The 21546-nt window shown below is 40.2% G+C and overlaps 3 protein-coding genes across 3 annotated transcripts; 2 read left to right on the plus strand and 1 right to left on the minus strand.

Annotated features, from left to right (window-relative positions):
- Positions 1 to 33: 33 nt before the first annotated feature.
- LOC307046535 (SPRY domain-containing SOCS box protein 4) lies at positions 34 to 4366 on the plus strand. Its single transcript, XM_079692925.1, has 5 exons — positions 34 to 675; positions 770 to 1028; positions 1699 to 1743; positions 2777 to 3546; positions 4007 to 4366. Exons 4-5 carry the CDS (start codon positions 2802 to 2804, stop codon positions 4135 to 4137), a joined length of 876 nt encoding a protein of 291 aa, XP_079549051.1. The 5' UTR covers positions 34 to 675; positions 770 to 1028; positions 1699 to 1743; positions 2777 to 2801; the 3' UTR covers positions 4138 to 4366.
- A 1746-nt stretch (positions 4367 to 6112) lies between these two features.
- On the plus strand, positions 6113 to 19299 carry msh5 (mutS homolog 5). Its single transcript, XM_079691640.1, has 26 exons — positions 6113 to 6240; positions 7157 to 7267; positions 7593 to 7716; positions 7881 to 7961; positions 8278 to 8331; positions 8438 to 8559; positions 8755 to 8864; positions 9245 to 9280; positions 9473 to 9555; positions 9646 to 9691; positions 10373 to 10511; positions 10647 to 10709; positions 10801 to 10929; positions 12083 to 12155; positions 12296 to 12405; positions 12566 to 12646; positions 12932 to 13019; positions 13315 to 13382; positions 13672 to 13790; positions 14179 to 14305; positions 15246 to 15395; positions 15906 to 15980; positions 17155 to 17301; positions 17695 to 17832; positions 17924 to 17997; positions 18838 to 19299. Exons 2-26 carry the CDS (start codon positions 7169 to 7171, stop codon positions 18956 to 18958), a joined length of 2457 nt encoding a protein of 818 aa, XP_079547766.1. The 5' UTR covers positions 6113 to 6240; positions 7157 to 7168; the 3' UTR covers positions 18959 to 19299.
- A 78-nt stretch (positions 19300 to 19377) lies between these two features.
- Positions 19378 to 20739, minus strand: LOC307046341 (sperm acrosome membrane-associated protein 4-like; the record flags this gene model as incomplete). Its single annotated transcript, XM_079692739.1, has 2 exons — positions 19378 to 19607; positions 20499 to 20739. Coding segments are annotated over 2 exons (471 nt in total), but the record flags the coding sequence as incomplete, so codon positions are not given.
- Between the last annotated feature and the right edge of the window lie 807 nt (positions 20740 to 21546).

A 21546-nucleotide genomic window follows, 5' to 3' on the forward strand; every position in this document is an offset into this window, starting at 1 on the left:
ATACCAACATCTGATTGTTGGCCCTGAAGCTCAAAATACAACATTTTGCAGAACAAACTGGCATTAAAGCCATAGATGTAAACACAAGAACATGTGAAAAATATCAAGCTCTGTTTCTATCTATGATCTCCAGCAGTGCAAAGTAATGAGTAAGTGGATTTACTCACTGTACTTAAGTACAATTCTGAAAGACTTGTATATTACTTGAGTTCAAATTGATGCTGTATTTCTACCAAACTACAATTCAGAGTTAAATCATATACTTTTACTCCATTACATTTATTAAATATATTTGGTTATTTTTGCAGAATTGTGAACATCACTTAAATAATGGGCTACTTTATTGACACCTGCAGTATACAAAGGACTTTTATTTCTAACAGAGTATTCCTACACTCTGGTATTTCTACTTTCACGATCTGAATACTTATCCTACCTATTTTGTACGACTAACAATCCTGTTGTCTGTAAAACAACATTCTGGGCTTAAAATCTCCACATCACAATTCACTCTTTATGCGCATGCGCTCTGAGGAATAATGAGTCGATTTGGGATCTATTTTATTTTCATCTTCTTATTATTTAAAAGCCCGAGTTTAATCCTATTCTTGTGTTTCGCCGTTTATGTTTACATTCATTATAGAACGCGATAAAAGAAAAATATGGAAAAAGAGGGTACCATTTCACGTAAAATGATGATAGCTCGTGATCTACATTGTTACATAAACTGTAGCCTACGTATCATGCTATATCTCCGGTTTCCTTTCAGTTCGCACCACGTCATGGGATGTCTTGTCCTTGAGGCTGCAGTGGCGTCAGTCTAGCTACAGTGATGGACTGTGCTGTTCCCTGCTCGGAGGTCGTCCCAGAAAACATCACCAAAACACCGGAGCGGTTATGTTACCGAGCCGCGATAAGACGAATACATGCTTGATAAGAGACTGGTATAAACACACACAGACAGAGGATGTCCGCACACAGCCTGCGCTACCGACCAGAGGGAAGCACTGCACTCAGAAACACAACTGGTAAGATTTGAAGACTTATAGGTCACTGTCTGTTTTTGCTGACTTGCAGACGTGGGAAAAGTACTTGCAAGTAAATCCTGAATTCAAAATGTTACTTAGGTAAAATAACAAAAATATTAGGATCAAAATATACTTGAAGTACCAAAAGTAAAGGTAGGCTACTTTTTATGCAAATCATACATTTCAAAATAATATATATTATATGTTTTGATTATAATTATTGATGTATTTATGTGTTACAAAGCTGGTAAAGGTGGATCTTATTTAAATGACTTTATTTACTGCAGGGTAACTTGTGAGTCTGTTTACTCCAGGACAGGTGTAACTAAGGTCTTATTTAAGTGTTGATTATATATCACATCATTAATCCAAATCAGTAACTAAAAGTACACATAAATGTATTGGAGTAAAAGTGCACGATTTACCTCTGAATTGTAGTGGAGTACAAAGTAGCATAAAATGGAAAAATACTCAAGTACAAGTATCTCAAAATTGTACTTAAGCACAGTACTTGTAAAATGTACTCCCCACCTCTGCTGACTTGTTTTAACCGGTGAAATAATCAGATTATTCTTTAACTGTGTGCAGATTTAGCATATTACGTTGATAATCTTCCAATTTTGCTTCCTCTACCTTTTTTCTTTCTTATTCATTCTTGCCTTCCTCACAGTGTTTGAACGTTGGCTACATTTGTGTTCTTCAGGACAACATTCAGGTAATTTATATAAAGGAGTATTTTATTTCAACGGCCAATTTATGCTCTACCTGTTATGGAAATGCAACGTTTGATACACGTTTAATGCAAAAGAAGTAAATTACAGTACAGTAGCTTACAGAATCGATTTTAAAATGATATTGTTAACTTATAAAGCATTAAATGGTTTGGGACCCCAATATATGTCTGACATGTTGCCCTGTTACGAGCCCCCCACAGCTCTGAGATAATCGGGGGCGGGCTTACTCATTGTTCCCCGGCTCAGAACCAAACACGCCGAAGCTGCTTTTAGTTTTTATGCTCCCCACAAATGGAATACAATTCCAAAAAACCTGAGGTCTTCACCAACGCTGAGTTATTTTAAGTCGAGGCTAAAAACACTACTTTTTACAGCTGCTTACCCAGAAGCCTTTTAACTTGTTTTAGCACTTACCGTATTTACAATGTTGTTTTTAAACTATTTTATATCTCATTAATGATTAATGCATTGTTTTTATGAAACTGTTATTCCATTATTTTTTTAAATTATTGTGTTCCTCTCTGTTCTATTATCATGTGTTAATAATCATGTAAAGCAGAGTATCTATTGAACAAACTTTTCATGAGCTCAGCACAAGGGCCCTGTTTTCAGCTTTGTGATCAGCTTTTCATTTTCCAGCTGATCCCTGGAAAAACTGTAATCTAAAAAGTTGTTTGATACATTTAGTGTAACTAGGCTAACAAGTACAGTATTGAACTCTAAGATGTAGTGGAGAAAAAGTATAAAGTTGCACAAAAGGCACATACTGAAGTAAAGTACAAGTACCTAGAATGTGTGCTAAAGTACTTAATTTACTCATTTACATTTTCTCAGTTAATGTACTATTTATGATCCACCACTATACGGCTACAAGGTGAATAACATTGATCATTTAGGAACATGAAGCTTTCATTTTTCTAGGCACTTACCCAAAAACAAACTGTTAACTGAACTAAGTAAATAATTGTTTCCAGTATTTAAACTACATTTTGTTTCTGTCTGTCTCCTCCACAGCTCTTCTCTGAGGCTGCTTGTACCGATGGGTGTCTCACTGTCAGTGTGGCAGTACAGCAGGGCAGACGACAGCCCTCCCTCCTCCTCATCAGCTTTCCCTCCGCTGGCTGTCTCCATATCCTCTCGCCTCGCCGTCACTCTGAACTCCTCTCCAATTGCTCCAGGAGACAGCCGATCACGCTGGAGCTCAACCCACTGCTCTCCTTCCTTCCTGCTGTCTGGCTGCAAACAGGAAGTGACACGTTCACCTGTTGAGCTGAGTACTGACGGGGTGAGGGCGGAGATGGGGGTGAAGAGTGGGCTTCATGTCTGGGAAGTGCTGTGGAGTCCCAACCAGAGAGGGAGTCATGCTGTCATCGGCATCTCCAGGCAGAGCTGCCCTCTGAGGGCCCCGGGGTACGACGTGCTGATTGGCCGGGATCCACAGTCCTGGGGCTGGGAACTCAAAACCAATCAGCTCTGGCATGCTGGACAGAGTCTGGACCTCTACCCAGGGAAGAGGAGGCGGTTCCACCCGGAGGCCGTGGGGGATTTTAGGACAACGTCTTCCACTTCGTCACACAAAAAGATGGCACAGACTCTTCTACCCATCCCTGAGCGTGTCCTGCTGGTGCTTGACGCCGATGCAGGGACTCTGGGATTTGTTGTTGATGGCAGCTTCCTCGGCGAAGCTTTCAAAGACCTTCCTCGTGGAGTGGAGCTGTTTCCAGCCGTGAGCAGCGTGAGAGGTGGAGCCAGAATACGACTACGATACCTGAACGGTGCCACACGTGAGTAGCGCAGCTTTCAGCTTAACTCTATTAGCCACTAGTCAGAACATTTTTTATGACAATAAGATGTAGGATAAAATGGGATGACACAACATACATATATGAAAAAGGGGAATGTGTGTAAAAGTAGGATTAGTGACAACATCTATCCAACATTGTAGCATAAAAATAAGGATAAGGAAAAGGGTGAAGGGTGTGTGTGTGTGTGTGTGTGTGTGTGTGTGTGTGTGTGTGTGTGTGTGTGTGTGTGTGTGTGTGTGTGTGTGTGTGTGTGTGTGTGTGTGTGTGTTTGTGATGATTATAGAATACAACAGTATTGCACATTGGATAAGTAGCAGAAGTTATGTTGATGCATTCTTATGTAAACAGTGCAGACAAGTTTCAATTTACGAAGATCTGCTTTAGTTAGAACTTTAAACAAAACACCTAAACTACTTTTTTTTTGCTCTCTCTTTCCCAGGTGATCCCCCTGCTCTGATGGCTTTATGTGGACTGTCAATTCGTCAGTATTTAGGGCAAAAGAGGCAGAATGAAATGGACAAACTTCCTCTTCCGCCTCGTCTCCAGCACTACCTGCTTTCTAATCAATAATGTATACTTGTACATGAACAAACACAAACAATATGAAACATTTAGTCAGTCACTTTAATGTTCCAAATATGTATTGTATTGTAAAGTGTGTACAGTACTCGTATTACAGCCAGACAAACTTATTTATTATTTATTTGTATTTATTATAATTGAATATATTGTGAGGATTTTCTTGCAGATGTTACTTTTTCATATAAAAATAAATTTGGCATTGTCATTCTCATAATTGCTTTTTTACAGTTTCAATCCTTTTCCATTTAGTGTTGTTTCGTGGTACGGAATTTTCCCTCTTTTAGAAAAAATGTATCACATTCAGTAATAAGAAGAAATCGTCATTGTTATTATGAAGAAACTGCAGTAATGAGGGTCCAACAAATATTAAGCGACCGAAAACCTTCCCCTGCATTAATCATGAATATAATTCTGCTTTCACTGACTGAAAACCTGCCTGGTGGATCATACAGGTGGTACTGATAATATAATTGTATCGACGCCAGTACATTTGAGACACATCAAACACACTAATGATGCTAGATGATAGTTGATTATTTTATTCACTGTTAAAGGTCCCATGACATGCTTTTCCGGTTATTACCCGTCCCCTTGTGTTTTATGTAGGTTTTTCTTCATATAAACGGTCTGCAGAGTCACAAACCCTCAAAGTACACCCTGTGGCGATTAAAACTCTAACACAGAAAACACGTGTATATGCTGCCCCAGAACGCCTCGTTGGAGATTTCTCTTTTTCCATTGTTTTCTTCCTGGGTACGGTGACGTAATGGTCATAGTGACGTCACACATGCAATCACTCAGCCTTATCTTTTCTCAGCCGCGGCTCCGCGGATCTCCGCAGGCTGTGAGTGTGTGTGCTCAGGCTGAGTTCCGCGTTGCCTTGCTGTCTCGTAGACCCCACGCAGCCACCAGGAAATGCCACCAGTAATCCAGCTCACACTGTCCGCTCCTCGAGCCTCAAGGGGCGGAGCAGCGAGCCTGGCAACACGGTACCTAGACCCCACGCAGCATTCTCATCTGTTTGTCATTACTGGTGTCATTTTCTGGTTGCTAACAAACGCCATTGTAAGTTTACAATTTCACATAAACACTGGAAATGGCCATGTCATGGGACCTTTAACTTACAAACAAAACCATGAAAATCTTAAATCTCTGAATTAATATACAAAAGCCTGACAGCCAGCTCAGCTGCTACGTTGCCCATAAATATAAATGTACTTTTTATTTATAACATTACATTACATTTTATTTAGCTGATGCTTTTATCCAAAGCGACTCACAAACATTTAAACCAATGATATATATTTTCTTTTCTTTTATTAACAGCTAGGTTTAAGAAAGTTAGTTGTTTAACTCAGTAATGGTAAATGTTAAGTAAAGGTATCACTAAAGTATATAGCCTACTTCTAAAATATAAAATTTCCCAAATTAAAATAAAAACATACAAATGTAGCTTAGCGCAAGTTCAATCAGGAAGACAACATTATCGGGTGCCACACGTTATCTCAATAAGTGATCAGGGGTATCACGCCCCGGCTAGCCAATCATCGCACCTGCTAACCCCTTTAAATCTGCTCTCCCCTCCCCGTCAGTTGTCATTTCAGGTGTCAACGCACAATCCTCCTCCACCCCTTCGCCTCCTGTCTCCTAAGGGCCAAGCTGAAACCTTCTCCCTTCCGATCGGACGAACTACTATCACCACCGCCAGTGTCTAGACCCCGGGGGGTTCATCAGAGCGGTTCTTTCCCTCCTGAATGATCATCCTGCAAACCCGGGGCCTAATCGCCAAAACATTATTACAGTTACTTGTTGTAATACGTCAATAGCTATTTCCGCATTTCATGTGTCCCGATAATAAACATGTATTTCATACATCACGTCTCTCCTGATTGAAATATCTTCATAGCCTTTTTTTCTAACCCAATTCAAAATAAATTGTCACACATTGTTTAATAGAAAATAACAAAACATCAAACAGTTATTCTCAATACATTTAAATCAGTGATATGGGGTAATGTTGTCATGACAACAGGCCAGGGGAACAACACACGCGCACAAAAAAAGCGTACGCGCCAAAGTGCGTACATGAAGGTAAGCTGAGTTAAGCTAGCTAGGAATCTAACAAACAATCACCACACAAAGTACTTTTTCAACTGTTTAATTATAAGTCGATACCTATAGCCTGTTATCTTTACTATGAAAAGTCATAACCCGACCTGTTAGTAAATGTTGGCTAACTGATACAGAGTCTGCTTTTATGGTAGTTCAATTTAGTTAGTTAAGTAGCTCGCCTAGCTAACTCCACTTTGTTTGCTAAACAATTAACCTGGATGCTAGCTTTCTAACTAGCTAATGTTTTAGTTTTTCGAGCATTATATTTAAACATTGTGTTGGTTCAGTGGTACTTTAATGTACTTTAATGAAGTAAACATAGTTGGTACTTGTACTTTTAGGAACGTTATTCACATTTACTGCTTTTACTCCACCACAACTCAGGGACATATTGTGCCTATCACTTCATTTACTCGATACTTTAGTTACTAGTTACCTTGCAGTTACTTTTCAAAAATACAATATATTATTATTGTTATTATTAATACTAAATATATTATTGCATCAATTAGGCTTTACTGGCACAAAGGGGAACATTCACAGCAGTAAGTACATTAATATGTAAAATGCTTTACTCCAAATGAGCTCCACCTATAAAACCAGCTGCATCATTAGAGCACTGGAAACATTCAAGTGTTAATAATTATAATTCAATAATATATTACGTACTTTGAAATGGCCCAATCTGTACAAATGACTAAGTATAAATGTATTCTTATACTTTTGTGCTCTTACGTAAGCACATTTTCAGTTAAAGACTATCAATTGTAACCACTTACTGTTATGCAGTAGTATATCACTAAAGTAACACAATTAAGTACTTCGGGCCCACTATTAGAAAGTCAACTTATTAAAAACATGAAATGATTACCTTGTTTTGATGTTTCATATCTAGAACTGACTGATCATGGCAGCAATAGAAAGTCTGAGAGGAGGTGGAGGAGGGTTCATTTTTGGTCAACCAGGCATACATGGAGTTGAAGAAGAGGAGGAAGACTCACCTGCGGTAAGTTCAGAAGTCACTTTAATACATTTGAATGCAACAACAAGTTACCCCAAGTTTCACTAAGTGAAATATGAACACAAGGAATATCTTAAGACTCGCAAACTTACAACACTAAGAAAATGCCAGTCAATTTTTACAGTGAACTCTTTAAAGAAGAACAACATTTACAACAGTTACTGTATCTTAATTCTATTTATTTTTATATTATTTTATTATTTTAATACATGTTTTAGTTTTTTTGTACATCTATGTTTTTTTAATAAACACTTGGAAGGAAGATAGATCTTTGCAGCAGATGCACATTCATGTATTTGTTATTTTCCAGATTTTACTGAGTGTTGTATCCCAGCATGGACAGATTGGCCTCTGCTTCTTTGACAGTAAGGACTCCACTTTAAACTACATGAGAGACACTCCTGACAACCATGAGCTCCACCTGCTGGCCAGAGGTAAACAAAACACTGCCTGTTACATAATCTCAGTCTCTACCCTATATAAGATTACATTTCTATTTTCTATGTAATTTCATTAGCTCAGAGATGACAATTATGTGTGATCTGACACTTGTGCTTGCCTTACTATACTCATTGTATCTCCTTTTTTCCCTGTTTAGTCATCCAGGAGGTTAGTCCTCATGTAATAATTACCAGTGCAAAGCAAGAACGTTGCATGACACGGTTCTTGCAACAACTTGGTGAGCTCTGAGAGACAAACATCTAAGTATAGGGTGGGCAAATGAGAAAAATGTCTGTCAGATTTTTGTTTTGACATGGTGCGAGACTAGAAGTTTCTAGGTCAAGGGGAATACAATTAGATTAAGGATGCTTGGCACTGCAGAAAGATAGTGTGATAAGGGAGAAGAGTGATTGTATAACTAGTATACATAGCTCTGAAATGCTTTTACTGAGACTTCAGTGAAACAATATTGTCATGTGAAACCACTGCTTTGTAACATTTATTTCACAAAACATGCTGTTTTCTTTTTCAAACTGTCTCCTGTTGTATCCCAGGTTCAAACCCAGACTACAAACCTGAGGTGGTTACTTATCCATATGTTGATTTCGGTAAACAGTCTCCCACCTATAATATTTTTTATCAATCTTAGGCAGGATCTTCTTTATTCATGATTTCCACAATGAACAGATTATGAGTCCATATTGAATGTTGCAGGTCTGGAGGTGGGAAAGCAGAGACTTCTTTCTGCCCATCTGCCTTTCCTTCCTGCCTCCACTTCAGAGAGAGACAAAATGTCTTACCTCTCGTCTTGTATCTCCTTTGACTCTCCCCTGATGGTGAGTCAGCTTTCTACATGTCATCCTATTCATTTTGTCCATCGATGTGATCACGAACTGTCCATCATTATTGTGTGTGTGTGTGTGTGTGTGTGTGTGTGTGTGTGTGTGTGTGTGTGTGTGTGTGTGTGTGTGTGTGTGTGTGTGTGTGTGTGTGTGTGTGTGTGTGTGTGCGCATCCGCATCCGTTTTGAAGCTGAGGGCAGTGGGCGCTCTGTTGAAATGTCTGGACAGGAGGAGAGTGGGAGTGGAGCTGGAAGACAGCAGTGTTGGAGTTCCTATCCTGCAGTTCAACGCCTACACGCTGTAAGACACATAATAATGTAGCTTTGCACGCACGCACACACACACACACACACACACACACACACACACACACACACACACACACACACACACACACACACACACACACACACACACACACACACACGGGACTGTGGTCACACATTATCTGTAACGAGGACCTTTATACGTTTTGTCAATGAGAAGTGTTTTTCACTGCTCTCCTTTAAGCCTCACAGGTTTTGTTTATTGGTGGCATGCATTTGTGCCATTGCGTTTTATATTACATTTACATTACGTTTTCTCTATACTCTCTACAGTTAGACCAAATTGGTCTTGTGTGATTTTTATTAATGAAAAATAATACTTCTCTAAAATGTGCATTGTTTCTTCCAAAATAGTAAAGGTGTTGTTTGCATTGACCGAGACACCTACAGGTAAGAGTGCTCTCTATTACAAAGAGGTTCTTTATTAAATATACAGTATGTCCCTGAAAGCTGATGCTGATTGACTAAATATTCCATTCATTGTTTGTTGTTCCATACTTCAAACCTACTGTGCAGCTGTTTAGTATACTGTATGTGTGTCTAGTGTGTTGAGTGTAGCTGTTCACTTTGTATTTGCTTCAGTGTACTGCAGATCTTCAAATCAGAGCTTCACCCATCAGTGTACAAGCTGCATTCAGGTGAAAAGGAAGGACTCAGTCTTTATGGTGCGTCGCCTCAATGGTACCCATTACAGTAAAACATTATTTATGTCTGATTGTTTTACATTAACTTAACTGCTTTATGGTGTGTTGCAGGGATTCTGAACCGCTGCAGGTGCAAATTTGGCTCCAAACTGCTACGGTGGGAAACACAAGACACAACACAACAAATAAAAGCTGTCTTTATTTCATTTTAAAGACAATAAAAGGCTTTAATTAGAAAATTGCTGTTATTTCCTTCATTAGGTATTCAGTATGAAGTTAACAAAGTGTTACCATTATGTTGTATAACAGTGATGCAAAATGTATGCCGTTGATCTGGAAGATGCTGCGGTCATGGAAATGTCAAGGTTTACGTACTACTGCTTGTATCTATGGCAACACGATAAATGTTCCGGCTTTCCCACCATCATGCTTTATCTCTATTGATAGAGTACAAGCTGTGTTTATTATGGGAATATACATTTATACAATTCTGGCCCGTTTCTTTACATACATACCCATTATTTTTTCATATTTTTTGATACACAAATCTGGGTTTCTGTGGTTGTTGTGACAGAAAAATACTACTATAAGTTTGCTCATGCGTACTTTTGATTTATTAATATCAAGGTTCAAGGCTTTTATTGGTCATACGTACATAGCTACAGTGTAGTTATGACGATGAAAATCTTAGGTCACAGGCTCCTCCAACAGTGCAACACAATAAAACAGAAAAACATTAAAAGAAATAGTGCAAGTAAATACAAAAGAAAAATAGTGAAATAGAGTCTATATACAAGTGATATACCTCAAGTGTAAGGTTTGTCCTCTTCTCTCTCAGCCAGTGGTTTATGCGGCCAACACAGGACCTGGCTGTGTTACAAAGGAGACAGGAAGTGATTCGTTTCTTCACGTCGCCCCGTAACTCTGACGCCCTGAACACCCTTCAGTCTTCGCTACGCAACATCAGAAACATACCAGTAACAACTCTCCTTGATTTCCCCCTTTTTTCTCCTTATTTGTATCCATTTATCTTTTAAAAAGCTGTGTCGCCACCTGAGAGTAGATCATATGTGTCTGCTAACCCAGTCTGTGTGTATGCTTGTGTGTGTTAGACTCTTCTGCGCAGGATGTCTCTCTCTCACACCAAAGTGACTGACTGGCAGTGTCTCTACAAGGTTGGAGCTGCAGTATTACCACATGCACCTTACGCACCATGACAGGCTTTGTTGAATGTGTGCAAAATGTTGTATTGTGTGTGTTTGTCAGACAGTGTACAACGCAGTGTGTATCAGGGACACAGTGCGACACCTGCCTCAGTCCATTCATCTCTTCCGGGATATCAGTGAAGGGTTGTCTGACGACCTCCACCATATTGCCACCCTCATCAGCCGAGTTGTGAGAGACACACATAATAATACATATTGAACAAATTATTTTGCAGAGCGGGAACTGGGGCGAAAAAATTCCAATAAAATAAATTGGAATTTACAAGAATAAAGTTGAAAGATTACTAGAAAAAAACTAGGAAGAATAGTGTTTCCTTTTTGTAAAGAAACAAAAGCACTTCCCTCTGCAAGACCCATACAACTTCATTGCATCACAGACAGCTCTCCTTTACATGCATTTATGCCAGCTTAAGTGGGTGACATTGCCAAATTATTCTTTTGATAAATATAGTTGCCTATATTATACTTTTAAATTAGATTTTGAAATATTAGGGATTTTAGCCAAATATCACCATATTATCAAAAGCATCTGGACTTTGAAGAGTCTTTGCTGTGATGTGGAGCTATTCAGAAGTAAACAACATATAGGATTGAATGAGGAATGATATCCCCCTCTTCTAAATGTTGCATATTCTCACTTATTTGGTATTTTCCCGGTGGGATATGTGATGTTTCCCAATCTTGCAAAGGGATGAAATGCGATTCCTTGGAATAAAACAACTACACTTTTTTCCAAGTGTTTTCCTTTCATCTCAGAGAATATAGACATGTTTGTTTCTCGTCAATGTAACACAAACACTTAAAGGTAGGGTAGGTAAGAATGGAGAAACCAGCTCGAGTGCGCTAGAATTTGAAAGTACACAACCGAAAAAAAATCTGCCCCTTCCTTCAGATTTCATTACAGAGCCCCTCCTCCAACACACACAAACGCGCACATGACCAATGAGGGCACGAGATAAGTTTGTGCACAGATGGAAGGCTGACAGGCAGGTAGGCCATCCAGTTACTTTAAAATGATTGGTCGTGCTTTTTACAGTACTACGGCTTCCACAGATGAGATATTTTTATGGATTTTTTGTTAAAGCACTTAAGATATTCATTGCTATCGGGATGTTAAGAGCATTCCATGGAATATAACAAAAAGTGTTTCTGAAGTGAATTACTTACCCCACCTATAATGTTTGTAAAGTTATTACATCTGAATATTAATCCCAGGCTCCATATTCTTTTTTTCCTACAACTGCCCATTATTACATTATAACATGTTACTTATTGGATTGGTATTAATGAGTTTGACTCCATCTTTGATACGGAACATATAGGTGGATTTTGAAACCAGCATAGCTGAGAACCGCTTCACGATCAAACCTGACGTGGACCCAGCAATCGATGACAGTAGGTATCTCAAAACTGAAAGAGTGGTATAATAATTTAAAAAAAAAACTGATCCAAAATCTATGTGTTTGAGGCTTTGTTTACAAGTTTATATTGTTTATTGATTCAAAGTCCTAACAGTACTCCTTTCTTTCTGTCAGAGAAGAGGAGGATGATGGGATTGTCCGACTTCCTGACAGATGTGGCCAGAAGAGAGCTGGAACATCTGGACGCTCGCATTCCCTCCTGCTGCGTCATCTACATCCCTCTGGTCTCTGAGCTTTACACACACACAGCTACCAGTGGATCTGTCAAACAACAACATTATACTTACTCATCTGGGTTGAGCCCACATATACTTATAATCTCAGATATGGTGGAAACTGAGTCTATGTTGCACCTCATATATCATTCTTAAATTACCCTCACAGATTGGATTCCTGCTGTCTGTCCCTCGCCTGCCCAGCATGGCGGAGAAGGAGGATTTTGAGATAGAGGGGCTTGATTTTATGGTTTGTAGGATCTTGTCAACATGTCAATTGTGTTAGTTTGCGTTCTTCAATGTAAAATCCTCATGGGAGGCTGTGGTTGAGTGGATAGTGTGCTGGACTTTGAATCAGGGGGTAGCAAGTTCGAGTCCCACTGCAGTCAGCATGTCGTTGTGTCCCTGAGACACTTCACCCCAGATTGCTCCTGTGGGGATTGCCCACAGTACTGAATGTATGTAAGTCGCTTTGGATAAAAGTGTCTAATAAGTTAAATGTAATGTTGTTTAATACCTTTGCCTTGTGGAGTAGTTCCTGTCAGAGGACCGTCTACACTACCGCAGTCAGAGAACCAAGGAGCTAGACGACCTCCTAGGAGACTTGCACTGTGACATCAGAGGTCTTTAACTTTTTAACAAACAGAATCTTTATCTCATTATTGTTTTCCTGGATTTTTCATAAATTACTTAAACCACTAAAGGCATTCCTGGTTGTGTACTTCCTATTCATTGAACTTGCTTTATATCTTGTTATTGTTCATTTGTAAATTCAACATGTATATTTTCTACTTTCTTGTTTATTTCTACTCTTTTAATTTGTGTTGTACAATGCCATGTCTTTTTATGCTGCCGCAACACAAACATTTCCCAAAATGGGATCATTAAAGTACTATCTTATCTTATCTTATCCCTCAGACATGGAGACGGCAGTAATGACACAGTTGCAGAACGCAGTCCTCGAGAGGAGCGCGTCCCTTTACAAGGTTAGTGAGCATCGCTCCGCACACCCGGTGACAGATGGTGCTCTTGCTACATGCTGTAATTGCACATTTTATTGTGATTTTTGAGGCGAGATTGAGCATTAAGTTTGGATGATGAAAATGTGTCATTACAATATTGTAGCTCTGGTTTAAGTGTTCTAGCTATTGCAGCTTGGCAATTAAACTAATGTTAGAGAAGCAATTTGTTTTACTAAGATAAAGACTTTCAGGGTTATAAAGTTTTATTGAAGTGATCATTTAACTAGCAGTGTGTAATGTGTGTGTGATGCAGGTTCTGGATCTCACTGCTGAGCTGGACTGTCTGATGGCCCTGAGCAGCGCCTCCCAGGAGTACGGCTACACCTCGCCCAAACTGTCCAGCCACAGGAAGGTCTCCATCACACAGGGCAGGTTGGCATTCACACACTGATGGAAACTCATTAAGGAACTTTTTTTAGTTTAAAACTTCAATTAACATTCATGTCATGTAAGCTAATCTACCAATACTTTGATTAATAATCACATACAAAATACACATACCCACACACCAAGGCATTTGATGTGTACGGTCCTTGGGCACAGACGTTTGTAGGTTAATAGCGTATCTTTGTGTGTATTGTGCATCTTATTGTTCCTCGTCTGGCTCCACTGCCTTCTTTGTGGTTGTTTTGTGTCTCCTTGTAGTTGTTTGATTTACTTTCCAACTATAAATATGAATTCAAACAGGCGACGGTCCAGCTGGCCGTCGGCTCCTATGGCCTATGGCCTTCATGAATGTCTGTATTTGTATGTCTTCTAGACACCCGCTGTTAGAGTTGTGCTCTCCTGTGTTTGTGGCCAACTCCTTCCAGAGCTCAGAGTCACACAGCAGAGTGAAGGTCATCACTGGCCCCAACTCATCGGGCAAGAGCATCTACCTCAAACAGGTGAGGCAAACCAGCACAGTTATTTCATACTACCAACGCTTATTAATGACTGTGTTTTCCTCCTACTTTCATTTTCATCAGATCAAACTGCTTTAAAGTGGAAACCACACCCATATGTATATGTCATGCACACCAGCAGGCAAACCAATATTATTTTTGCTCCACCCAGTGCTGAGCTGTATTCAGGCAAGTGGTTACTGCAAAACCAAAGCCCAGTGAAACTATATAAGTGAGATACAATACTGATTACAAATCTTCATCTTCTTCATTATCCGCTTTTTAAAACTGTGTATTCAGCTACAGTGGTTTCCCCTTTAGCAGTCTGCTGTCAGGATGGCATGCAGATATATATTATCCCTTTCAACTATCTAACTTAATTAATTATGGGTATCAGAAGAAGCCTTGAAGCTGTCATTTGCAATTGAGTCTTAAAAACCCATTTAGAGTGCAGTAATTAAGGGTGACAATAGGGTGTCCTCATGAGAATGTCTTCATTTTACCCTCAGGAGGAAGTGTGTCATCCAGGCTGATTTTAAAATCACAGATGTGTCTTAGTGCTGGGTTATATGAACAAAATTAAATATCACAATATTTCTGATAAAACCTTTTTGATATAGATATTACGAGGATATTGTTGTTTGACTATTGGTGCTTTCATAACCTAACATATTTACCTAATTGAATTAGTAATGTGGATATAATGAAAAAGTGACTAATACTAATAGACCTGCTGGAACCGTTTTGTAGTAGTAAAAGTTCATTTATTTAATGGAGTGCAGCATTTAACAATATCTAGTCAATATGATGTCTATATGGCCCAGCCCTTCTGTATCTCTGCTTTCCCGTTTGGTCAAGTTCACACAGCATCACTCATCATCACTCATCATCACTCATCATCACTCATCATCCATCCCTGACCCCTTCTGATTTGACTTGTCAGGTTGGTCTGATTGTGTTCATGGCTCTGATTGGCTCAGACGTACCCGCGAAGGAGGCGGACATTGGTCTGCTGGATGGGATTTTTACCCGCATGCAGAGCAGAGAGTCTGTGTCCGTTGGCCTCAGCACCTTCATGATAGACCTTAACCAGGTACCTAACATACGCACTTTGTATGCCCATAAGTAACTCTGTGTGTTTGTGTGTGCGTGTGTGTGTGGTGTGTGCATGTGCATGCGTGCATGCGTGTGTGTGTGTGTGTGTGTGTGTGTGTGTGTGTGTGTGTGTGTGTGTGTGTGTCTGTCTGTCTGTGTCTGTGTGTGTGTCTGTCTGTCTGTCTGTCTGTCTGTCTGTCTGTCTGTCTGTCTGTCTGTCTGTCTGTCTGTCTGTCTGTCTGTCTGTCTGTCTGTCTGTCTGTCTCTGTCTGTCTGTCTGTCTGTCTCTGTCTGTCTGTCTGTGTGTGTGTCTGTGTGTGTGTGTGTGTGTGTGTGTGTGTGTGTGTGTGTGTGTGTGTGTGTGTGTGTGTGTGTGTGTGTGTGTGTGTGTGTGTGTGTGTGTGGAAATACAAGTTATGAACTGCCCTCCCACTCCACTCCAACTCTCCACCTGCCATAACACACACATTCTCACACAATAAAACCAAACTTTGTCTCTATTCTCCAGATGGCCCATGCAATCAACAGCAGTACCGGCAACTCGTTAGTTCTCATCGATGAATTTGGGAAAGGAACTAACACAGTAAGCAAAAACCTGTTCCAGCACTTTGTGAACTAAACACATGTAAACAAATAACAAGGACAAAAAGGGTTGCGAATGTGAGGCGCCTGAAACCAATTCCAGACGGCATTATCTCATTTAGGGCAAACGCACAACAGACCTTCAGCCCAACATGTGCCTCCTGTCAGCAGAAAACAGCAGCAGCTGCTCGTTTACAGAGAGGTGTGAGTGTGCACCACCTGCAGGCAAGAGGAGAAATAAAGACTGCTGACTTTCATTTAATTTCAAATATATTTCTTTATATTTCAGAATTAGCAGCTGGTGTACATTTCCTGCTGGATACTGGGAAATGTGCAGAGCATCATTTTGTTCCTGTCTGCAGAGTTACTCTGGAGAAGGTACACACCAGTTGTTTGTTCCTAAAAGACAAACTGGTGTAGGATACAGAGGAAAGAAGAAAACTAAAAATGATAATATACTAATACCAATATTTTATTATTAGTCAATTATTATTATTATTATTATTCGTCCATTTTTTGAACATGTTCAAAACAAACTAAAATAATAATAATACAAATAATAAATCCTTAAATTATTCCTTCATGTTCAAAAGGGGCAAGAAGAAGTTTCTGGTCCGACCCCCTCTAGCGTACATTGTTCATGAAAATAAAAGTTCAGGTCATCGTCATCAGCATCCGTGATATTTGATTCATTGTTTTAAACGAAACATTCCTTTGTACAAAAACAAGAACAAATAATCTTTACGGGTAAACCAAAACCGTCAACGACAAGAAATAACAAGTTCACTGGTCCTGCTAATCATTCAGGGTTTGGTTCCTAAATCATTTTTTATAGTTTCAATATGGGTCGAATAAGTTCCATCCTAGCGGATTCTCTAAAAGCTAACAAAATGTGTTGTCATAGCAACAAGCTGAACTTGAATTATTTTATATCTGAGTATTTCTAGTAATATCTGCTGGACAACAAAAAGAAACCGAACTGTAACTGTTACATTCTTACCTGCAGGTGGTGTATGTGTCACATTTAGGCAAATGTTGCTTTCTTTTCTGCTTCTTCGGTTGTTGCGTGTCAAACCTGTCTGACCTCTCATTTTCTTTTGTTGTTTCTCTTAACTTTCGGATATAAATGAAAAACGCCCACTGTCAAAAGTAAAATGTAAAATGCTCCTCTTCAGGTGGATGGACTGTCCTTGCTGGCTGCATCCATCTCTCACTGGCTGAGAAAACCTCTGGGGGAAGTTCCTCATGTCCTGCTGGCCACTAACTTCCACAGTTTGCTGCAGCTGGGCCTGCTTCCCTCCTCTGGCCTGCTCTCTCTTCTGGTACTGAGGATTAGAGCAACACGATGTAGCCTGAAGCTTCTTGTTAATGTTCAATAGATCTGCATGGTGATAAACTAATGTGCTGCATGTTGACAACTTCCAAATGACCAACTAGCTAACGAGACTCCAGTCCAGATTATTTTGATCTTATTAGAAGTCTACCTGTGTGTGTGGTTGTGCTTTAATGTGTGTGTGTGTGTGTGTGTGTGTGTGTGTGTGTGTGTGTGTGTGTGTGTGTGTGTGTGTGTGTGTGTGTGTGTGTGTGTGTGTGTGTGTGTGTGTGTGTGTGTTGGTGTGTGTGTGTGTGTGTGTGTGTGTGTGTGTGTGTGTGTGTGTGTGTGTGTGTGTGTGTGTGTGTGTGTGTGTGTGTGTGTGTGTGTGTGTGTGTGTTAGACTCTAGAGACAGCCGTGGACGGGGATGAGTTGGTGTTTCTGTACCAACTCAAGGAGGGAATCTGCCAGTCCAGCTATGCTGCCAACATCGCTAAACTGGCAGGCCTGCCAGCCAGTCTCGTGCAGAGAGGGGTGGAGGTAAACAAACAAACACACACATAAATACAAGCACATGGATACACAGGAACCTGCTCACATACACTGATTTCTTGTGTGTGTGTGTTGCCAGGTTTCTGAACTGTACAGGACAGGAAGAGTCATCAAACGCATTGACAAAGCATCATCTGATGAGCAGGCTGACAGGTTTGTTACAGGGCAAGTTCCCCACTTAAACTTCCCTTAACCTGCACTGATATTTATCAATGTGGATCTTTTTGGTGCGAGATGTGGAGTGTTTGCTATATTAGCTGCTGGATTTAGATGGCATTGAATTGTCCAAAAGCGACAAAAATGACAAACGAAACCGCCTTAAGCATCTCAGGCCGAGTGTCATCTATTTTATTTATATTCGATAGAAGGCAGACACATCTACGGCTGATGCTAAATGTTAGATGGACTGCATTTATCTCGCACTTTGCCAGTCTTTAAGGAGTCTCAAAGCGATTTACATACACAAGGCAGCATTCACACAGAGGCAGGAGGTGGCATGCAATGTGTCACCTGCTCAAGGAAGCTATCATTCACACACACACACACACACACACACACACACACACACACACACACACACACACACACACACACACACACACACACACACACACACACACACACACACACACACACACATACACACACACATACACACACATACACACACACACACACACACACACACACACACACACACACACACACACACACACACAGCTTGCCATGCCATTGGGAGTAATTTGGGGTCAAGTATTTTACACAAGGATAAAGGGGGCTGTAATTGATCCACCAAGCTCCTGATTGTTAGTGGCCGATTTCTCTAACCAGTAGCATACAAATCTAGATTGATGAAAAGAGTGCAGGTAAGAGGAAAGACATTTAATTTGGATTTTCAGGCAAACTGTCTCTCTCAACTCCAGCTACACGGAATAACAAAGTGAAGCTAAGGAGGATGTGAAAAGGACATGTTTGTATGTGTGTGACGGACAGGTGCAGGACAGTGGTGGAGGCGTTCCTGAGCCTCGACCTGGAGGACAGAGATTTGGACCTTCAGCACTTCATGAAAGAGGATCTGCTGCCCTCTGCTGGGGATCTGCTGAACCGCAGCTGAGCGGGTCTGCTGAGGCACGTTCTACTGCTCTGTGGTCAGTTTGTTTGTTCACTATCTAATGTTTCCAGCTGGTTTTCTGGAGAGGGTAGGGTTTTACTGATTTGTATACCTACAAGTGTATTTCATGAAAATACTTTATGAAAGTATGATTGAAGTATTTATTATTGTGTTGCAAAGGTTTATGTTGGAGCAAAAGTGTCAGTGGAAATGCCAGGATGCAAACCGATGTTCTCTATGGTTTGTTCATTCATATTAATTAATATGTTGATGCCATAATAATATTTTAAGTAATCAATTTTTGATTCAGTAAAAAAAGTTCTATAAAACAATTTTTCATCTTTCATATGGTTCAGTCCATTCAGCTTCCCAGTCGTTTGCTCTCTTTTGTGTTTACAACATTAAAACATGCCGGTCGTTTATCACCGTGCTCTCGTTGAGGCTTCGCTGAGGTGCCAGGTGGCGAGGACAGCCACAGTGACACACAAAAGTGTGACGTGTGGAAGTTTGTGCGCCGTGTTGCACAGAGGAGTGTTGCAGCAGTGTTTGGTCATGACAAAGATGGTGCTGTTCGGGAAGAGCTCCACCCTGTTCTCCACATCGCACTCCTCCGCCTTCACACAACCCAGAGTCTTAACGTCCAGAGTATCAGCTGGGAAGACAAGAGGATGGTGCTCAGTATAACATAGGAAGTCAATTAAATACATTACATGGTTCCCACGCGTCCTTGACAGAAAAATGGAGAGGGTCAAGGCCTCTATGTTTTACAAAATAGAAATAAAAGTGTCAAGGTGAGAGCAGCCTGGACATCCCCTTCTGGCCAAGGCTGCTCTCACCAACAGTCAATCTGTTGAGGACAGAAGGGTGGCCACATCTCTGGGTGTATTTTTATGAAATAGAAAGAATTGACAGAACGTGCTTGAACTTTTTTTTATGTTTCTTTTACTTAACGTCAGTAACTGGGAAATTGTAAAAACATTCTTTGTCATTGTTTCACACGCCACCTGCCTTGAGAAAGTGAAACATAATTAACTTTGATTTAAATCTAAACACAACAGAAGATGAAGTCAAGGAGTGGAGATCAACTCAATAAATAGCTTAAACATACATATATCTGGGAGCATCTGATTGGTTGACATCAGTGCTTTAACTGAAGTATGAGTAAACAAGAATGCTTCTAGATAAGGCATTCAATCCTTAAAATGAAGCAAAAACAAAATCCACTACAGGAGAGCTTGTTGTCTTTTTCCCGTGAAAAGGCAAGCGGCTGCATTTTGAATGAACTGCAGAGGACTAATACATAACTGTTCTACACCCACATACAAAGAATTACAGGAGTCAGTCCGAGAAGTGATTAATAATTTGAGATCTTTGGGTTCTTGAAATTCCTCGAAAAAGCCATTACATTTTATTTAAATGAAGGTAAAGAAACCCTCCATACTGTAAGTAGCCCCTATTGGTGATCCACTTTAAATCTCTTTGAATGCTTACATTTAAATGAATAAACATTCACTGAGAAAAAACACAATCCTAAGCAACACACCTGCCTTCCCTTTGCCCGTGTAGCAGCGCTCCCCGGCCTTGCAGGTCGTTTTGGTCGTAAAGCAGGTGTCCCAGAAGCCCAGGTCGCAACGGAAACACTCGAGAATATTCCGTTTCTCAAATGCGTCCGACTCAAAGAGCTGCACCCCCGCCTTCTCCTCGCCTGAGCCATAGTCACACCACAGACACAGGACACTTTGATGCACCGAACATGTTGAGAAAATATCTAACAGTAAGATAATTGAAACAAATTGGTAAGATTATTATCCAAATGATTTTCGAATTTCATTTTCCGTGAACTTCATGTAACAGTTAGGTCCCATTGAGTTTGGAAACTTCTATTCCAAGCAAGGCCAAAGTGGCAAGACTGCAGTAAAAAAAGACAACCCAGCGAAGAACAGATGATATACAGTACGCTTATTAACAGTTGGGTGAAAATCTTTGAATTATTCAGATTTGAGGCATTTATGTAATGTGTTGTTGGACACATTCATTATTCAGGGGGTGCTGAATGTGTGAAAGTGTTGGAGCGCTGTTGAAGGACATCAAGCCAAACTGATGAGCTACATTCTGCCGAGCTTTTGAGCATCTCCGAAACATTTTGTTTATTCTGCAGCAGTCTGGAATTAGTTTCTCTGAGTGGATGACTTGTGTTATTCAGAGTGCTCCAAGTTTTAGAGCAGCATCGTGCTTTTATTAACCAGACAGATACTGGAATTAATAGAAAAAGTTGGCAGCATGCGGTGCAGGAGTGGGACGAAGCCCTAGTTTTCTGAGCCCACTGTCCCGCACAATCTTGTATAATAATAAAACTGTCACGTTTTCTTTTGAAATGTGAAGGAAACAGCTATTTTGTGCTTTTTGAGCATAAAACGTTTTTGATCTGTCCTTTAAATGTGGCTGGAAATCCCTTCTCGGGTCTTGATTTTAAGCTCATGCTAGAAAACCCATTTTAAATCCAAATAACTGCAAGTACAGCATATTTTGATACAAAAAGGTGATTATCCAGGTAGCTCTGATGGTAACAGTGTCCACAGATTTAGCGTTGG

The sequence above is a fragment of the Notothenia rossii genome (assembly GCF_949606895.1).
Source record: "Notothenia rossii genome assembly, chromosome: 7".
Lineage (NCBI taxonomy): Eukaryota > Metazoa > Chordata > Actinopteri > Perciformes > Nototheniidae > Notothenia > Notothenia rossii.